Source organism: Ailuropoda melanoleuca, chromosome 6 (assembly GCF_002007445.2).
Source record: "Ailuropoda melanoleuca isolate Jingjing chromosome 6, ASM200744v2, whole genome shotgun sequence".
Classification (NCBI taxonomy): domain Eukaryota; kingdom Metazoa; phylum Chordata; class Mammalia; order Carnivora; family Ursidae; genus Ailuropoda; species Ailuropoda melanoleuca.
This window is the reverse complement of record NC_048223.1, coordinates 113,974,867-113,995,252: the sequence shown is the minus strand read 5'-3', so window position 1 is coordinate 113,995,252 and position 20,386 is coordinate 113,974,867. Positions and strand designations below refer to the sequence as shown.

General features: G+C 43.6%; 1 protein-coding gene across 6 annotated transcripts in view; it reads left to right on the top strand.

Annotated features, from left to right (window-relative positions):
* Positions 1-20,386, top strand: part of LOC117802758 (actin-binding LIM protein 1-like) — a 193,520-nt gene that overhangs the window by 145,520 nt on the left and 27,614 nt on the right. For all 6 annotated transcript variants that reach the window (XM_034663327.1, XM_034663324.1, XM_034663323.1 and 3 more), the window contains exon 2: positions 3,375-3,509. In XM_034663327.1, the coding sequence (XP_034519218.1) occupies positions 3,375-3,509 (135 nt within the window). The remainder of the gene's footprint in view (positions 1-3,374; positions 3,510-20,386) is intronic.

Sequence of the window (20,386 nt, the reverse complement as noted above, 5' to 3'; positions counted from 1 at the left end):
TGCCAGAGGCTCTGCTCGTCTCTGGGTGAGCACAAAGGTCAGCTCTGGGCATGGAGGACTTCAGAGTGTAATATATATTTCCAAAGGGAAATGCTTGCAAAATGCGAATGCTGATCCCAATTCTGACCTTGGCGCCTCGTGCCAGCCATTGCACTGGCACCTTTGTGGAGACAAAGGGAAAAGCCAAGAAGTGAAATGATATTTTCCTTCCCTTATCATTACTCAGCATGGCTTACTTGCTTAGCTAGAAAGAATTCAAGTGTCAAGAGAAACCGCAGTGCAGTGTTCTTAACCCAAGATGTGTTCTCCCTTGTGGCCAGAGACCCCCTGTGCCCCACTGCCTTCCCTGAAGTTCCTGAAGAGGATGGCCTGGCGGTTTGCATGCTTCACTCTAAGGTTCCTGTAACTTGCTTATCCATACTGTTTGAATTTTAAAGGAAAATAGTTCTTAAACTATAGTATGCATGAGAATCATCCAAGGAGGGTGCCTGGGTGGCTCAGTCGGTTAAGCATCTGCCTTTAGCTCAGGTCATGACCCCAGGATCCGGGGATCGAGTCCCACAACCGGCTTCTTGCTCGGCGGGGAGCCTGCTTCTGCCCCTCCCCCTGCTCGTGGGCTCTCTCTCACTCGCTTGCTCACTCTGCAGTTGCTTTCAAATAAATAAAATCTTTAAAAAAAGAGAGAGAGAGTCATCTGGGGAGCTTACGAAAATGATAGAACGCTGATTCCCACCCCGAGTTCAGTGGGGCTGAGAAATCGGCATTTTTATCTATGGCACGGGGCGGGGGGTTTCTGATTCAGGGGGTCTGCAGAGCTACTTTGAGGAGTACCACTGAGTGCCATGCCCACTAGCAATACTATATCACACACTGTGTATGTTCCCTTCGTCGGTCAAGTCCTAGGTGTTGCTTTTAGAACGGCACTGGAGCTTGGCTCAGTCCCTTATTGCTTGACTTGTAACAGTTTGTGGCTCAAAGAGCACGGGAGGAGCATAAGTTTGGGGGTCAGAAAGACCCGGGTGTAGACCTTCAAGCTTCCGCTTACCGTTCCTCGGGTGGGTTGCTCAAGGACTTTTTCTGTTTACTTACCTGTCAAATGGGAACAATATTACCACATCACCGTGAGTGCGTGGATAGAACGGGTGAGCACTTAGCACCATGCCTGGCATGTAGTAGCTAAAGGCTGAAAAAATCTCTCTCCTCCATTCTCGTGGGAAGCAGGAATTAACTTTAAAAAAAACCCAAAAAATGAAAAACCTCATATTCTCCTCTAGTACTTGAAGCAGATATTGTAAAGATAAACTTTTTTCCCAAAGATTTATTTATTGGGGCACCTGGGTGGCTGAGATGGTTAAACGTCTGCCTTCAGCTCAGGTCACAATCTCAGGGTCCTGGGATCGAGTCCCAAGTCAGGCTCCCTCCTTGGCAGGGAGCCTGCTTCTTCCTCTCCCTCTGCTGCTCCCGCTGCTTGTGCTCTTTTTCTCTCTCTCTCTCAAATAAATAAAATCATTAAAAATAAATAAATGAGGATTTATTTATTTATTTGAGAGAGAGAGAACACATGCGTACGGGGTGGGGGGGAAAGGGAAAGAGAGAACCTTAAGCAGACCCCCCACTGAGCTCAGAGCCCGACTCAGTCTCATGACCCTAAGATCATGAGCTCAGCTGAAACCAAGAGTCAGAGGCTTAACCGACTGAGCCACCCAGGCGCCCCAAGAGAAACTTTTTAATGCCCAGGCGAATAGATTTGGGGCCTCATTACACATCACTTCAAAAGTCATTGGCTTTTTAGCAATCTTGAAAGGATGCCCCTCCTTAGTTCCTTTAGGTAATACCGACTTCTGTTATAAATACACATTTCCAAGAGAGGTCCCCGGGGGCAGGTGAGGAAATACAGGTGTGTCACCGTGTGGGTACCTTTGGTGGACACTCCCCAGGGCCAGTGCAGAGAATTTGGATCAGGTGTTTAACCCAAAACCACACCTGCTCCTAGTCAAACTCTCACAGGGACCACCTTGTTTCTCAGAATTGAGCTAGTAATGGATTGTTTGGACCAGGTTGTTCAAACTCTTTCCAAGTGAAATGCGAACATGACAGGGGTCTGAGAGAAACAAGGCACCATTATACCTGTGGTATCCAGCAAGCTCCTTGCTGGAATGGGCTTTCTAAATTGAGTCTCAGCATATCGCCCTACATCTCCCCCTGTCCAACCTGGTTTTACAGTTGCAGGAAAAAAAAAAATCATCTTTGTTCTTTGTGTTGGTTGATTAATTTTAGGTTCACTGTTCTTATCCCATCTCATGCTCATGTGGATACTTATGTAATACGTTTCTGTGTATCACATGGTCCTCCTCCTGAGGACCCAAATCAGGGGGAAAAAAACCCCAGCACAAAGTGCCTATCTGCATTCTCTGGCTGGAGGAATTGCAAGTTCCCTGAAGACCTTTGGTCAGCTTAAAGCCACAGTGTCCTCTCCCGACCTTCTCTCCGTCTTTTATAAAGGAGAGGCCATAAATCCTATCCCTGGGGCAGGACTTCGTTTTCTGAAGGCGAGCCTCTGGAAACTGAGAGAATAAGGCCGGTAAGCCCCGTCCTGTGATTTTAGAGCCTGATCCAATCCCCTTTGTTTTACAGGAAAAGAAGCTGAGGTTCAGAGAGATCCATACAGTAACTAGGAACTTCTTTTTTTTAAAAAAAATTACTGCCCACATTGTGTGTATCAGGACATGGGCACACAACACGAGGCTTATCACAGGCCTCTGGCAGGTTACACAAGTTGCCAGATGAAGATCTGGGATGACTGGTAGACCAGCCAAGCCACTGGCCAGTGCGTGCTACCTAACGAGTGAAGAAACGTTTGCTGAGCTCCTTTGGTGCATGAGCGCTCTGCAGTGTTCTGAGGAGCTGGGGAGAAGGAAGGAGAAATACAAATGGGGAGAAAAATAGGAAGTTTAAGAAATTGTCCCCTGCTTCGAGGAACTTAAGTCTACAGTGAATTCCTTACTGACAGGTGTTTCTAAACCAAGATAAAGACATATTACAAATATCTATTACAAAATATTGAACCAAACAGTATACTCTATTTAATGGCCCAATTATGTAGTCCTAGAAAGGTTTGGGAGGAAGAAAGAGGGGTGCTGGCTCCCAGAGGAACAAGCCCCGTGTTTTCCACAATGGACTGTTAAAGCCACCATTCTCCTATTTTTTCCGTGTATCCTCATGATTATGGCATGGGGAAGGGGCTCAATTTGTCCTTCTTGAGTCAACGTGTGGCTCATTGGATAACATAGTTATGGGGCTATTTCTGTATGCCCATCATGACCGCTTTTGTAGGAATGCTTTCTACTCACATGGGTCTCTTGTTTTTTTTCCAGTGGCCCACCCTCAGGACCCTCACCACCCGTCGGAGAAGCCTGTCATTCACTGCCATAAATGTGGGGAGCCATGCAAGGGTGAAGTACTTCGGGTCCAGACCAAACATTTCCACATCAAATGTTTCACCTGCAAAGGTATGGTGCCTCCAGCTTCCTGGTTTTATGGCGTATCCCCACCTGTCCCCATGCCAGGCCACCAGGTGGTGAGTGAATGTGCTCAGAAGCCCTGGCATCACTTCCCTTTTCTAGGCTGGGTGGGATTAGACTCAAGGGGGAGGCCAAGCCCCCTGAAGACCAGTGGTCCATAGGCCTTTCAGTGTTTATTGAGGGTCCTGATCCTGGGAGGAGCGAAAGCAGTAAAAACCGTTCTGTGTTTTGTACTTTATATTTGTTTTCCCCTGAAATGAGGGACTTTTACTCCAAAGTCACCTTGTCCAACAGCCATTATTTATAGAAGGGCTGGCAAGCTTGTAAGATTAGGGTTCTAAGTCACTGGATCCTGTGGCACCGGTGAGTGGGGAACACGTGTGTGCACATGTGTATTCAGAAGTGAGAATTAATCACCAACACTTGAAAGTTCTCCAAGAAGCTAACGAGTTGAGGTTGATTTCCATTAACAAGCTTCCCTTTTGGGGTTTGTAACTGTTGGCATCTTGGTATGAAATATGCTGACCTGTTATTCTAGAGCCAAGGCGGGGCTGAGTGGGGAAAGAGAGGATGAAGAGAGGGGTTTGTGTGTTTATTTGAGGAACCGGTTATTTGAGCTGAGGTCATGTGGGGAGCTCAGGCTGGCTTGAGGGACCCAGGAGGAGAGGTGGAAGGAGAGACGAGATGATGAGCCTGCTTTGCAGCTCACGCTGCCCTCTGCGTGTGATGGCTACTCTCATCCCTGAGAAATGCATTCCTTCTCAGTGCCTTAGTTTATGAACTCAGCATTGCCATCTTAAGCCATCCGTCCCTGGCCAGGGAGGTTCTCAAGGAGACGCCAGGCCACCTAGTGACCGCCAACTACATAAAAGCAGGGGGGGTGGGGGCCTGTCTGGAGTCCACAGCTATTTGTTTCACCGAGGGTAAACTTTTCTGAGAAAGAGCGTTGCCATATGGGTCAGGTGAGAAGACAGAAGGCGAGGGGAGGACATCAGTTTAGCTCCCATTGAGCATGACAGGAAGGCTGTAATGCACATTTTATAGGGAGGGATTCTTTAGTTCTTCCACAACCCCCTAGAAGTAAGTAGCAGAAATCCCATTTTCAGACAATTCAGGTTGGCCACCAGGAAACATGAGGGTCACACCCAGGGTCCTGACTGTGCTGCCATTCTCTGTGGCTTGAGTCCTGCCCTCGCCAATGAGTCTCTCTGTGAGTTCAGGCAAGTTACCTGTCTCTCGGTGGCCCCATGTCCTTGTCTGTACAATAAAGAGACCAGACCATGTGATACTTAAGTCATCCTGGGTCTGAAGTTTGCTGATTGCATATACACAGAATGATGTGTGTGTATCACAGAGAACCCAGAGGTGCTGAATTAGAGCCCTTAGTGTGTCAGAGACAAAATGTTTTTTGGTTACATCCAGATTGGTTGACTAAGAGTCAGGCATCACATTCCGTTTTATTTTTTGCTCATAAATTTCCTGCAACTTGGCTCAAGGGGTAGATTTGGTCTGCGACAGATACGGTCCTCAAGCAGTGGGGTCCCCTTGCATCTATTCTGTATTTCTAACTGGAAGTACAGAGTGTTAGTCTCAGATCTGGGTAGTCACTGTTCACATGAAGGAACTAGAAGACGTGTTTGTTTATCCCCCATGGCTGGAAGCTTCCTTGCTATTTTTCTCTTCTAGTTTAAATCTAAAGACTGAATGTAAATTATTTATGTTGGAACGTTTTCCCATAGACTTTGTTTCATGCTACGAATGTGTTCCTGAAAAGTCCAATGTTTGTCTAGATTGAATCATATTTTAGGAGTGCTTGCTATTTGTAGGAACTATTTTGAATTTAACAAAACTTTACTAAAATAAATGTCTTCTATTCCTGTAAATTTGTATTTTCTCACACTTAATCTGTCAATATCTGTTGTCTTATGTCCCCAGTCCCTTTTCTTTAATGTCCGAAGAAAGTGGCTTAAGCTCCTCATTCCCTATACCCTGGCAAGTTCATTCCTTTCCCCCAAGATTCTAGAGTGATGTTGTCCAAGTAGAAATATGGTGCAAACCACGTATGGAATTCTAAATTTTTGAATAGCTATATTAAAAAGGTATAAAGGGATGGGTGCAATTAATTTTCATAATGTCTTTTATCTCTATATACCCAAAATATTATCATTTCAAACATATGATTAATGTAAAAATTATTGAGACATTTGACTTTTTTTTTTTCATACTAGCTTATTAGCACATCTCAGGTTGGACTGGTCTCATTTCAAGTACTCAAGAGCCCTTTGTAGGGGCACCTGGGTAGCTTCATCAGCTAAGTGTCTGACCCTTGATTTGGCTCAGGTCATGATCTCAGGGTCATGAGATCAAGCCCTGACTCAGGCTCTGTGCTCAGCCGGGAGTCTGCCTAAGTTTCTCTCTCTCCCTCTCCCCCTACCCCCGCTTGCGTGAGCGCTCTCTCTCTCTCAAATAAATCTTTAAAAAAAGAAAAGCCTACCTTTGTAGTTAGTGGCTACAGTATGAAACAACACAGTTCTAGAGAGTCCTTGAGGTTGTTTTTTTGTTTTTTTGTTTTTTCTTAAGATTTTATGTATTAGAGCATGAGTGGGGGGCAGAGGCAGAGGAAGAGGGAGAAACAGACTCCCCACTGAGCTGAGAGACTGATACGGGGCTTGATCCCAGGACCCTGAGATCGTGACCTGAGCTGAAGGCAGACACTTCACCGACTGAGCCACCCAGGGACCCTGAGAGTCCTTGAGGTTTTCATTCTTATGGTCCCCTCTTGCTCCAAATTCTTTCCAGTACCAAGTTCTTGGCTTGCCTTTGTGAATGCTGCTCCTTGTGCATTGCTTCACCCCACCACGACGGCCACCATGCCTCTTTATTTCCCAAAATACCACGGACACAAGGCAGCTGTTTTCAGCAGACTTTACTGAATTTTACAGACATTACCCATTGTGATAATGGAGAGAAGTTATAGCCCGGAACAGGCAACAACGGTCCTAATATTCTTAGGCCATGTCCAGAACAAGAAGTTCCTCATTGGCCAGGGCTTGCTCGCTCGCTCGCTTGCTTGCTTGCTTGCTTTNCCAGGGCTTGCTCGCTCACTCGCTTGCTTGCTTGCTTGCTTTCTTTTTTTCTTTCTTTCTTTCTTTCCCTTCATTCATAGGCTTTAATTTTTTGTGCAGTTTTAGGTTTACAGAAAAAGTGAACAGAAAGTACAGGCCAAGGCCATTTCTCCTATTCAGAACTTCCGCCTGCCGCCATCTTGGTGGGTCTTCCTCTCTTTACCCTTCTCCCCTCCATCCCTAGGACCTCGGTTTCCTGCTCCCTCACTGCCCTGACTCTAAATATTCATAGAGTCTCTACTTTTTATCAATTCATTAGGATGGTTTCCCAGAAGAAACAAAAGTCTTCTCCTTGAGATATGCTGTCTTCCTCTTAGCCCACATGGCCCAGACTGCAGCTAAGTAAAAACAACAGTNATGGCCCAGACTGCAGCTAAGTCTAAAAACAACAGTTTTGTTTTCTGCCATTTCCATCTAAAGCAGAGGTGTCATGTCCAGATAGTGAGCTAATATCCTGGGCGAGAAGATGTGGGGTGGAGAGCAGTTGCTAGAACAAGCCTGGGCTTTGGGGCAAGAGCCAGCCAAGTGCAGAGGAAGAACATTCAGGTTCTGACTCTGACTTCGGGTCCAGACCAGAGTTTCTCCTTCAAATTCTCCCCCCATCCCACACTTTCCTTCACTCTACCTTGTTGCCAAAGCCTCACAGCTCTTGAATGGGGCCAGAGGCTGTTTTCCATAATTAGAAAGAGCCTCCTAAAATGCAAACACCTATGGAAATAAAAAGCAGAGCTGAACTCTCTTACTAGGATGGGNTAAAAAGCAGAGCCGAACTCTCTTACTAGGATGGGTTTTGAAAGGAGAGGGAGAAAGAGGATAGCAAACATCTTCCATGAGAGCCAGACATGTAGGAAGGTANCAAAAAGCAGAGCTGAACTCTCTTACTAGGAATGGGTTTTGAAAGGAGAGGGAGAAAGAGGATAGCAAACATCTTCCATGAGAGCCAGACATGTAGGAAGGTAGGAAAGGGTCACTTCGGAGGAACCTAGAGTTCAGAGTATGAACTTAAACTAGTGATCAGTCCGTGAATTCACAGGGTTAGCTGTCACAGGATCAGGGTGGTGAGCAGGAATCTTGTTGGTGAACCCATCTCCCTAAAACGTCTGACATCTTGGGATCTGATGCTGTAGGAGTTATTTATCCCATTAGTAAATGTTAATTGGATACATACTCCTTGCGGGATATTATGCTAAGTGCCAAGAATAGGAAGAGACAGCACACCGCGTTTGTCCTCAAAGGACCCAGAGGGTATTTGGAGAGACATATAAATAAGCAGCATTTATGATATTGAGTAATAAACGCTGTGATGGAGAAATCCATAGGACACTAACTGGAGGCAGGGAGACTCGCAGGGAGACTCTCAGGGAGATAGAAGAGTCGTCCAGGGGGCACAGCGGTTAAGCGTCTGCCTTCGGCTCAGGGCGTGATCCCGGCGTTATGGGATCGAGCCCCACATCGGGCTCTTCCGCTGTGAGCCTGCTTCTTCCACTCCCCCTGCTTGTTCCCTCTCTCCCTGGCTGTCTCTATCTCTGTCGAATAAATAAAATCTTTAAAAAAAAAAAAAAGAGTCGTCCAGGTAGAAATAATGTAAGGTAGCAGCAGGTGTGATAGAGAATTGGGGGCAGATCTAAAAGACATTTAAAGTTAAGTTTGATAGGATTTGGTGACCGTATGTGAGGAGTGAAGAGGATCCAGGTTTCCAGCTGGACTGCCTGTGTGGACAGATGGTTGCCACCCACTAAGGAAGAACAAGTACACTGCATAGGGTCGTTCCAGGCGGAGAGTTCAGCTTGGGATACATCGAGGCTGAGGACATATGGTGTATTCAGAGTCCGGTGGGTTTAGCACTCAGGATCCAGGTACTGGTCTGTGTTGGAGGAAGGGTGATTTTTAATTTTTTTTTTTATTAAGTAAATTCTACCCCCACCATGGGGCTCGAACTCACGACCCTGAGGTCAAAAGTCACATGCTGTACCAACTGAGCCAGCCAGGCGCCCCAGAAAGAAGGATTTGAAAGTGTTTTGGCATCTAGATGGCGGCTGAAGCTAGATGATGGTGTGTGACATTGCCCTAGCAAAGGGCAAAAGGCAGGAAAGGAGTGATAAAGAATGCCAGCTTCTGAAGGAGGTAGAACCCAGTTTCCGTTTGTAACCTTGGGAAATGTCCCCACCTGCTAATGAGATGAGGAAAGTGGGAAAGTGTTTCAATTAACACTGGGTTCTATAATTAAAAGAAAAGGAAATCCCAAAAGCTTCTGTTATTCTTTATAATAATCCAATGGGAGTAAAACATGGCTGCAGGGTTCCGGACGGAGCTGTACTTTGTCTTGAGTGCCCAGTAGCTTCGTTTCTCACTTTTCCAATTAGCAGCAATCATCCCAAGTCAGGAGTTTGTTCCTTAATGCTCTCTGTTCATTCTGATACTGACCCAGGGATGGGATAGTTTTTTAATTATCACCTTGTCCTCATCATAGTTGTAATAATGCTCCATGAGAGAATAAGTTCATTTAAATATTAGACAGTTAATATTTAATTAACTATATATGTAATAATTAATTATGTATTTAATATTGCAATTTTATATATGGCTTATCATATTGATACATTACATTGTTATAACAATTTTTATTATTTATCTTGAGCATTCAAAATAATGCCCTAGATTCATTTTTCTGCCAAAATTCCAGAGCATTTAGAAAAGACCAGGGACCAAAAAACATAATAAATGATAGATAGATAGATAGATAGATAGATAGATAGATAGATAGAGCGAGCCAGGGACCAAAGAGAAAGAAGATCAAGAAGGGCCGTTGGGCAAATATTTTGCTTTCAGTGAGACTTTCCTGAAATATCCTGTATAAGATTTTAATTCCTCCCTGTATCACGTTTCTCTCTGCTTTATCTTTTTTCCCTTAACATTTAGCATTTTGTAATATTTTATTCATTTATCTTCATCCTCTACTAGAGAGTAAGTTCCTTGGGGGCAGAGACTTTTGTCTGTTTTGTTCACTACTATATATCTGGTGCCTAGAACAATGCCCAGCATAGTAGGTGCTCAATAAGGTGAATGAATTAATGAATGAATGAACGAACAATAACCATGTATTTCTTTGGAACTTGAATATTCGTAAATGTTCCTAATGGCATAGCTAGTCTACAAGATTTATCAAGTGCTTAAAATCATATATGTCCTCTTATGGTTACTAGACAATAACATCATCTTCCAGAAAGAAGGGGTGTAAGGAAAGCTTTCTGTCGTTGATGACAGAGCTGAACATCTGCCTGGCAGGTAGAACAGCTAAGAGATGGTGCTGGGAGCTATTGGTGAGTATCTTGCTAATGCTAAGTGTTTGGTACAGGTTTAGACACTGAGCTTTCTCCTCCGGGCTCACATGGGCAGACTGGATGTGGGTTGTTCAGGGCCTCAAGAAGGAAACTGGTAAAACTCCAGTAAAATGGAAGTAGGTTTCTTAGATCTTCTAGGAGCTGAGCTCGGGCTTTTAATACCTATTTAGAGAATATTAGTCATTCAGAAATGTATTAAAAGACAGAATTAACCAGAATGCAAGGAAAAGAAGTCTTTTATAAATGTGGTCCCTTCTCACAGCAAATGAGAAACCACTTTCATGCCATCTTTTGTTTATAAAGGATAAATCCTTTTGAATTTTGTACATGTTAAAGTGTTACCCAGTCAAATGAATACAATTTAGATTTTTAAATAGTTGAGGTTTTGAATGCCCAGCTGGAACAGAGAAAGAGCTCATAAATTCTCCAAAATATACTGCTTAATATACTCTCTTAAATATACTCTCTTACTGGGAGCTAATTATCTATGGGTCTCTTGTGAACAGAGGCGCTAGTAGCCATTTGTTCTGAGTTTTCTTTTCAAGGTTGTTTGTAGAGTCAAGTTGGAAGATATTGTCTCTCTCTGGAATAGGGGGTAGATTTGTTTGCTGTCTAGTGTATTAGAAATACTATCTACATCTGAAGCAAAAGTTGGGACAGGTTTGCTTGTGGCTGATTGTAAAAGATTGGGGTTTCCTAAGCTCAGGGTTCTTCGACTGGGAAACAAACTCATTGCACATGCATGTACTTCTCTTGCCTCTGGGGACTTATGGGGCGTGGAAAACCAGTGACAAATATGAAGATCGTGTTGCCTGCTCTTAGTAGTGAAGGCTTTCGCTTCTGACCCAGGGCTTTACGTCTTCTGCCAGCACCCGTAAAACTACGGCAGGCTCACCTGCTAGCTTGCAAATAAAATCTCAGGTTCTTTACGGTTCTTGACACCTCTTAGTCCATGTCCTTGAAAGCTTATTTCTTGAGAAGGGGTATGCTGAAGTTTACCCAACTTGATCGAGGAAGTTCCCGTTCTCTAGGAAAATGATTTGGACAACATAGGTTGTGGGAGCGTTTATACTATAGAGGATGGGAGGAAGCTGAGACTGTCCTCAGGCATTTTCAAAGCAAGCGTTGGACCAGTCATATTGCCTCTGCTTTTCGTCTCCCTGAACGCTGGAGCGTCCCATGGTCAGACCTCACCTCTGTGTCCACTTCGTTGGACTTTCCAGCCTGCAGACTGTTGTTTATAAGTCACTCAGTGTATGGGGTTTTTTTGTTTTGTTTTGTTTTTTTGGTTTTTTGCTAGAGCAGCCTGAACGGACTAAGACAGCACATTAATCAGATGTTCAAATAATCGTACAAATAGGACTTCCAACTGTGATCAGTGCAACAAAGGGAGAACAAAAAGCTGCAGGAACAAAGATGAGAGTTTGCAGCCGGAGATCTTGGTGTGTTTATGGTGGGGGGAGGGGGAGGTGGTCAGGAAAGTCCCCCCACCCCCACCTCTCTAAAAAAAAGTTTAAGCTGACAACTAAAGGCTAAAAATACAACCACCCCTTATTCTTCCCAGTAATAAATGTCAACTAAATGGACTCCATTATTCCAAAGAATAGATTTGTAATTTGTATTGTTTTCTTCCTAAAAGTCACTTGATTTTTACATAAATCAACCTGGGAATACCAATGCTTGATGGCCTTCAAATCTTTACCATGTGAAATGTTTACAGAGCATCTAGCATCTATCATTCACTGTGCTGGTCTGTGGAGGATTGAAAGGGCTATATGACATGGGACCTTCTTCTGAAGAACCTGTGACCAGGTGGCAAGCAATGTGCTTACTAGAGGAACCCTCTCTGGCAGCAGACAGGTGCAGGCAAGTGGTCCAGAGCCCAGGTATGCTGAGTCAGAGGCTGAGAAGCCACCTAGAGCTCAGTGGTCTGGGGATGTTGCCGGGGAGAAGCAGCATATGATAAAGCATGGATGCTGCAGAAAACTTAATAATCTTCCCGGGACCGGAAAGGGGGTGCGAGCTAGCTGTGGTCAGGGGTGGGGACTACATCGTTCAAGGCAGCAGGTGGTGAAGACAGAGGTACAGCTGGACTTGACATTGGCCTTCATTCAGGGAAACAACTTCCTACAAAAGTGAATGGAACCATGATGTTCCCATTGTCATTTGAAAGATGACATTTTAAACATTAATTATAGTAGCTATTCCTTTTCAAAAATGGAATTAGTGTTATATGTTATTTATAGTCACATAGTTTTAAAAAGACTTCTGAACATTGGGTATCTGGAAAATTTTAAGAATCAGATCACGTAAGCTCTTCCCTCAAGATCGTATTGGCAGAAATTCTTATATTGAGTTATGTTTTAATAGAGATGGTTGCTGCTTAGCGATGTGAGTCTTGGCGATGTGTTAGAGGATGTGGAAAATGTCACCTTTTGATGGCTTTGAAAAAACCCCTTGTCCTCTATAATGGTCAATCATTAAGAGAGCCTATGAACACCAAACTTATTTTTAAGGAGTTTATGTAAAACCATTAGAAAATTCAGGCTATGACTCTTACTAATGTCAATGAATTGCAGTACATTTTTCAAGAATTACTCTTTGAAGTCTGAGTTTTGTAAAGGGGCTTGGGATAAACATTCCATCTGTAACAGCACCTTCCATATTTGCCACCTTGGAGCCTGGAGGATGTTTACTAGGTCAAGATCATTCCATAATAGATTATGTGCATTTATGGGGCGCCTGGGTGGCACAGCGGTTAAGCGTCTGCCTTCGGCTCAGGGAGTGATCCCGGCGTTGTGGGATCGAGCCCCACGTCAGGCTCCTCTGCTATGAGCCTGCTTCTTCCTCTCCCTCTCCCCCTGCTTATGTTCCCTCTCTCGCTGGCTGTCTCTATCTCTGTCGAATAAATAAAATCTTAAAAAAAAAAAAGAATATGTGCATTTATAAAGTTCAAGGATCTTTATGGAGTAAGATGGATGAAAATTGTAAGGTGGTAAGTTGGATATACAGATTAAGGATTTTCTGTATTTAGGGTTTTTTTTTAATGTCTTTTTTTTATTAGTTTCAGAGGTAGAATTTAGTGATTCATCAGTTGCATGTAACACCCAGTGCTGATTACATCATGTGCCCTCCTTAATGCCCATCACCCTTCCCCCTCCACCTACCCTCCAGCAACCCTCAGCTTGTTCCTAGAGTTCAACATCTCTTATGGTTTGCCTCCCTCTCAATTTTCACCTAATTTTATTTTTCCTTCCCTTCCCCTATGTTCATCTGCTTTGTTTCTTAAATTCCACATATGAGTGAAATCATATGGTATTTGTCTTTCTCTGAATGACTTATTTCACTTAGCATAATACCCTCTAGTTCCATCCACGTCATTGCAAATGGCAAGGTTTCATTCTTTTTGATGTCTGAGTAATATTCCATATATATATATAAAATACATACATACACACACACACATCTTCTTTATCCATTCATCTATTGATGGACATCTAGGCTCTTTCCATATTTTGGCAATTGTGGACATTGCAGCTAACTGTATTCAGTTTTTTAAAAGTAAAATTGTAGGGGTGCCTGGGTGGCTTAGTCGGTTAAGTGTCTGCCTTCGCCTCAAGTCGTGACCTCAGGATCCTGGGATCGAGCCCCACATCAGCCTCCTTGCTCAGCAGGCGGTGTGTTTGTCTCTCTCCCTCTATACCCCTCACTCGTGCTCTATCACCTGCAATCTATCTCTCAAATAAATAAATAAAATCTTTTAAAAAATAATAAAAGTAAAATTGTATTCTCTAATTTATATGCTATAAGAACTAACACTTTATATTTATATCCCCTTTCTAAAATAAAACTTTAGAATGTGGTAAAATTATGAATTCAGTTTTCTTTTCATTGCAATGTAAGCCCTGTGCTTTGACCTAGACAAGAAAGGTCAAGAAAGTAACATTATCACATTGTCCATATCTAAAAGAATAAGTGCACTTGCTATCCTGGATAGAAAGGCCATTTATTGTGTCATAAATATTTCCAAACCGTAGATACAGCACAGCCTCCTTCGGCTGTACTACATATAGCTGGGAACTTATCTAACCTACATCTCTCGGTACATATAAAACAAACTTTTCTCCACTTTGGCCTCCTTAGCTGGAAAAGAGCTGATTATTGATTTCCTTAAAATAACTCACTGTACACTTAAAGACTATCATTACCTTGACCTCTTTTTCTTTGGTCTAATCCCAATTTCGTCTACTTTTTTTTTTCCTTAAGTGTTCTCTCGCAGCCCCTTAATTATTCCAGTTGCTGCCCTGTGAACCCATTCTGGTTCCTTCTCATGCACCTGAGATGATGGAGTTCTTAACCAATCACAGTCTTTTTTTTTTTTTTTAAGATTTTATTTATTTATTTATTTAACAGAGGTAGACAGCCAGCGAGAGAGGGAACACGAGCAGGGGGAGTGGGAGAGGAAGAAGCAGGCTCATAGCGGAGGAACCTGATGTGGGGCTCGATCCCATAACGCCGGGATCACACCCTGAGCCGAAGGCAGACGCTTAACAACTGCCACCCAGGCACCCCTAACCAGTCACAGTCTTATGCTCCGTACTTGGGTCCTTCATGGTACTGCTACAGTCTGACCCTGCACCTAGCACTTGTGCATGGGAACGGTCTTTGGAGTTGTTGAATTACAGTTAATTTCAATTGCTGATGAAGTTCAGAGTCTTAAAACACTTGAGAGGTTGGGGGAGGGTGGAGTTACCACATTGGCACCACTGTCTTAATGCCAATTAGGTGCTTTCAGAAGGAAGGAGGGCTACTGGCTCAAAGTCATGCTGAAATGCTCTTTCCTTATGCTTGCCAAAGGCACTGGGCTCTGCCCACACTGTCTAGACACCAGCAGTATGAAATAGAAGGAAAGGGACAAGAATTTGCCGTCTCTCTAAGTATTGCGGGAGACATGAGATGGCATGAAAGGTGATCTTTGCCTCCAATAAGCTTACAGTTGAGATAAGGAGAAAATCACAATGGTGGTATAAGGTACAGGGCAACATACACTAAATAGGAATCAGATGTCAGTAGTTGTTCCGAGCCCTGAGGAAGCAGAGCTGGAGGGGACTAAGGAGGCTGTAGCTTCATCAGGAGGCCGAGCCTAAGTGGGGCCAGGGAAGCAGGACGGGCTTGGCGGGAGGTGAGCCGAGGTGTCCATCCTGCAGGGGTGTGGGAGGCTCAGCTGGGAGCAAAGCGCTGGCGCAGAGAGACTGAGATGAACATTTGGTAGATGTTGAGCAAGAAATACTATTCTCAGTAATACCTTTGTTATTTGAGCTTGTTATAGTTAATATTGTTTGCACATGGAATTCCACAAGTGTTAAAAAAACAAACTTACTATGCGGTCAAAGATTTATTAATAAAAGAGGTTCCACGGGGCGCCAGGGTGGCTCAGTTGGTTAAGCATCTGCCTCCGGCTCAGGTCATGATCCCAGGAATTATGAGCCCAGGGTCCTGGGATGGAGCCCTGCGTTAGGCTCCCTGCTCAGCGGGGAGCCTGCTTCTCCCTCCCCTGCTCCCCCTGCTTGTGCTCTCTTGCTATCTTTGTCACACTCTCTCTCTCAAATAAATAAATAATTTTAAAAAGAATAAATAAATAAAAAGAGGTTCTGAAGCAATTCCTTTCCCTCTAAAGCTCTTGACCTATTATTATAAATTCAAACTCTGAATTCAGTACAAGCCTTCGAGTGCCGTCGGTTGGGGGCCCATTCTGCCATCCGGATGGACCTCTATCTTCTTTCTCAGAAATGATCATTGATTTTGATGGGCATCTAGAAGTGAATGTGAAAAACTATTTAAATATGTTTTTGAAGCTTAGTATTTGCTTCCAGGATGATGCATTAGCAAATGGTTATTTCTGGTGAGAAGCTGCCCCCTCACATTATTGTTTGAGTCCCCGTTCTGCTATTCTGAGCTCTGGGCTACAGCATCTAGTACTTCTGAGCTTCAGTGGATGCTACTTTCAAACACATTGCTCTCGGTTTCAGAGCAAAAGCACATTCGATGAGACCCCCACGCTGTAATGGAATTTTTGTGGTTTGGGGAGACCCTATGTTAAAGTTTACCTTTATATTCTCTATGGAGAAAGGATTTGAGGAAATGAATAACATCTTGGATGAAATAAGATTCTTTTAAAATGTAGTTGGAGTAGAGGATGGAGACAGAGAATAGCAAGTATTTGGTATTCACACTAGTAATCCATCATGAAGTGCTTGGGAGCTCCATACCCTGCGTCCATCCCACCCCTGGCTCTAGCACACGGCCCCGTGGGAGGTAGCAGGGGAGTTGCTGGCCCAGGTAGGGTAGACTAGGGTTTGGAGCTGGCTAAGGGTAAAGTAGCACTTTTGGAACACATGGCCCTCATCACCAGAAATGAGCAGGTGTAACCCAGGTCCCAGCCATGCAGAGCCTCCACGTCACTGTGCAAATTCAGAAGGGCTCCTCATAGCCTGTGATGGGTTGACCAGTTGGCCGAGTGCCAGAGCCAAAATCCCATGCCTGCCCTAAAAAAGAGAAGGAAGGACCCCCACCCTGAGGCTCCTGGCCCCCAGTTAAAGTTCTTTTGTTAACTCAAAACCAAAATGAAAACATTGATCACATTTGCTTACTGTCCCTCCCTCTCTTACTGGCATGAATTGATTAAAACATCCATGTGAGCAGTAGCCCCACAGAGATATTCAGTCTACTGATAGAAAAGAAGTAAATATTGTTTGCATTTTAGCCCTAAGCCCACCTTTGGGCAGAGTTTTAAGTATTACCTATTCTGCTAAGGGTTTGGCAATGTGAAAGGACAGGCAGATGGAAGGTTACTGAAATGAACTTGTAACATAAAATAGTAATAGCAATCCATAATCTGTAATAGAAATCCGTAATAGTAATCCATAATAGAAATAGTAATCCATCCCTGTTCTTGCTGATAAAATACTGTTCTGTTTTCACCCTTATTTGACACTTCCACACTTTGTTCCCCTCCTACTCCATGCTATGTTTACAACCCAGGCAGCTCCTGTTAATTTTTCTTTTTTTAAGATTCAAGATTTTAAAAAATGCCTGTTACTAATTTCACAGCTTTCATATAAAACTGCTGGGACGTACATGTTCTTACTTACCCAATTCATGGTATTCGGGGGTTTGCAGACAATGAATTCAAGAGCATACCATCAGCAAGGCGTATGGCTGACGTTGGCCATGCCTCAGTGACGGCAAAGCAAGGAAGGTTCAGTGGGGCCTTGAGTGGGGCATGTTTTCAATAATTGATCATTGAGAAGAAAGCAATTATCTCTTCCATGGCAGCTCTCTCTCCTTTTTTAATGAAAGGAGTCTGTGCTTTTTCCTGGGCATATGTTAACTGTCAACCAGAGCAAAGACAAATGGAGCGCCCGAAGTTAAAAATCTAAATATATCCTACTGAAGTTTGACCTCACTTGTGATTTTGTGATCATTTGGATGTAAAAGTTTTGCTTTGTGCCACCAGTTAGAAGTATTTGCTAAGCTGTTAATATGAAACTGACCAAAGTTTCCTTAAACCTTTAGAATATTTTTGGTTAAAGAGAGTAAGCCCTTTGTCAAAGTGTAATTTTCAAAAATTAAATCTATGACACACAAATAGTGAATGAACATGTATCAAAGATTGATTTAATATATTAATGAGGGAGCCAGCAGGCTGGCAAAGCTTGTTCAAAGGAGAACCAAAGGAGTAGGTTATAAAGGCACTCAAGAAGGACTATCCGGATGTCAGGGTCAGGTGTAAACTGATGAGCGGTCCAGTAGGACAGCAAACCGGACAGAGATCATTTACATCTCTACTGCACAAAGATCTTTAAGTTACCATTAACTTTAAAGGCTGGGCCTTTAATTCATAGTCCAGAGCTTGTCAAACACAGAGCCAGTGCCCTGGGTAATGAAATAACCCTCGTGCGAGCTGTTGATCTTCCGCAGGACATCGGAAGAACAGGCTCCTCTCCTGTAGCTTGTTTACTAGTTTTGGTTAATTTTTTTTTTAAAGATTTTATTTATTTATTTGACAGAGACAGCCAGGGAGAGAGGGAACACAGCAGGGGAGTGGGAGAGGAAGAAGCAGGCTCCCAGCGNTCAGCGGAGGAGCTCGACGTGGGGCTCGATCCCAGAACGCTGGGATCACGCCCTGAGTCAAAGACAGACGCTTAACAACTGCGCCACCCAGGCGCCCCTGGGTTAATTTTTCTTAACATCTTATTATCTGAGTGACNGATCCCAGAACGCTGGGATCACGCCCTGAGTCAAAGGCAGACGCTTAACAACTGCGCCACCCAGGCGCCCCTGGGTTAATTTTTCTTAACATCTTATTATCTGAGTGACCTTCCACTTACATGAGGTTCCCGGAGTAGTCAGATTCATAGAGATAGAAGTAGACGGGTGCTCGCCAGGGGCTGAGGGAGGGAGAGTGGAGAGTTAGTGTTGAATGGGGACAGAGTTTCAGTTTTACAAGTTGAAAGTGTTCTGTGGGTGGGTGGTGGTGCCGGTTACACAGCAGTGCAAATACTTAATACCACTGAGCTGCACATGGGAGAATGATTAAGATGACAAGTGTTGTTACGTGTGTTTTACCACAGTTTTAAACAATAAAATGAGCTGACACATAGGTCTATGAAAAAAGAGTTAACAATTCTTCATCGTCCTGTGATAACTTAGTAATCCTATGTTTGTGTTAACTTTTCCTTATTCATAAAAACATGCGTAGACCTTCTTTTAAAAAGGAGATTATTAAAATTCTTTACTCTGTGACATTTGTTCTTTTCACTTTAGGATACAGCAAGGACGGGCCTCTGGGTTCTAGATACTGATCTAATCCCTTCTCTGTAACACCAGCTCCAGAGACTGGGTGTGCCATAATTTATTCAACTGTTGCTACTGATGGAAATTCAGTTGTTTCCAGTTGTGTTGTGTTTTGTTTGCCAGTATAAACACTGTTACTATAAAAATGTTATAATACAGGACAGGGAAGTTGAAGGCCAGGATCTCAGTGGTGACAAGAAGGCAAAGAAGGGAATTGTTCAGAGGAATGTTTTGTGGGAAAACAGATTGGATTTAGGGGCAGTTTGAAAATTTTGGTGCAAGAGTGGAGAATGAATAGAGCTGGCATGCTACGGAAAGAGGGAGCAGAAGAAGAAGAAGGTCATAGAGGGATGGCATAGAAGCAAGAGGATAGGGTTTGTTTTTAAAATGCCAGGTTTGGGGCACCTGGGTGGCTCAGTCGGTAGGGGACCGACTCTTGGTTTCAGCTCAGCTCATGATCTCACAGTCGTGAGATTAAGCCCCTTGTTGGGCTCAGCACTGAGTGTGGAGCCTGCTTGAGATTTTCTTTCTCCCTCTCCCTCTGCCCCTTTCCCTGCTCACATGCTCTCTCTCTCTCTCTCAAAATAAAAACAAAACAAAGTGAAGTAAAGTAAAATAAAATAAAACAAAATGCCGGGCTTAAGATAGGCATGCTGTCTGTGCCCACTGGGCAGCAAAAACCGAGGGTCTAAGCCTTAGGGAAGATGTNTCAAAAAATAAAAACAAAACAAAGTGAAGTAAAGTAAAATAAAATAAAATAAAATAAAATGCCAGGCTTAAGATAGGCATGCTGTCTGTGCCCACTGGGCAGCAAAAACCGAGGGTCTAAGCCTTAGGGAAGATGTCACAGAGACAGACATTGATCATAGTTGGTCATAGACAAAGTCATAGTTGAAGCTATGGGAGTAAGTGAGATGTTTTCCCAGGGCAGCCCTCTTCTAGAGGAAAGAGGTAGTTCATGGCAGTTATGTGTGTTCACGAGTCTGGCTGAGGAGACTGAGATGTGATCCGAGAAGGAGGAAGAATGGTGAGTAAAGACCTTTAATGGGCCCTGCCTCCGAGACGTTCTTCAAACGGGGTTTCCTTGTGTTCAAACCATCAAAAACAATGATACAGTTTGATAAGTTGATTTGAGCCACTACTTTGAATTTATGGACTAAGCCAAATGAAATCTCAGAGGGGCAGAGTTCAACTGCAGTTTGACAACTATCTATAGGAATTACAAGGTCATTTTTTAAGACTGTATTTGGTTTATGTCAACTAGGACTTAGAAGAGAGTATACGTCAATGTCACAATCCCATGTGAAGCAGACCGGCTGCACAGAGGTTCCCCATGGAAGCAGCAAAGACAGGCGATCTCTCAAACATTCTCAGTGCGCTCTGACGCTGTCTCCACAATCTGTATGAGCTTAAGGATGACCTTGTTGCCACCGATCTTTTTATAAAGGATCTGTGAATTTTTAAACGTACCCCAGGTGATTGAAGGGGGAAATAAAGGCAATTATTGGTAGTCCAAGTGCATTACTTCGTCCCTTCTCATGGC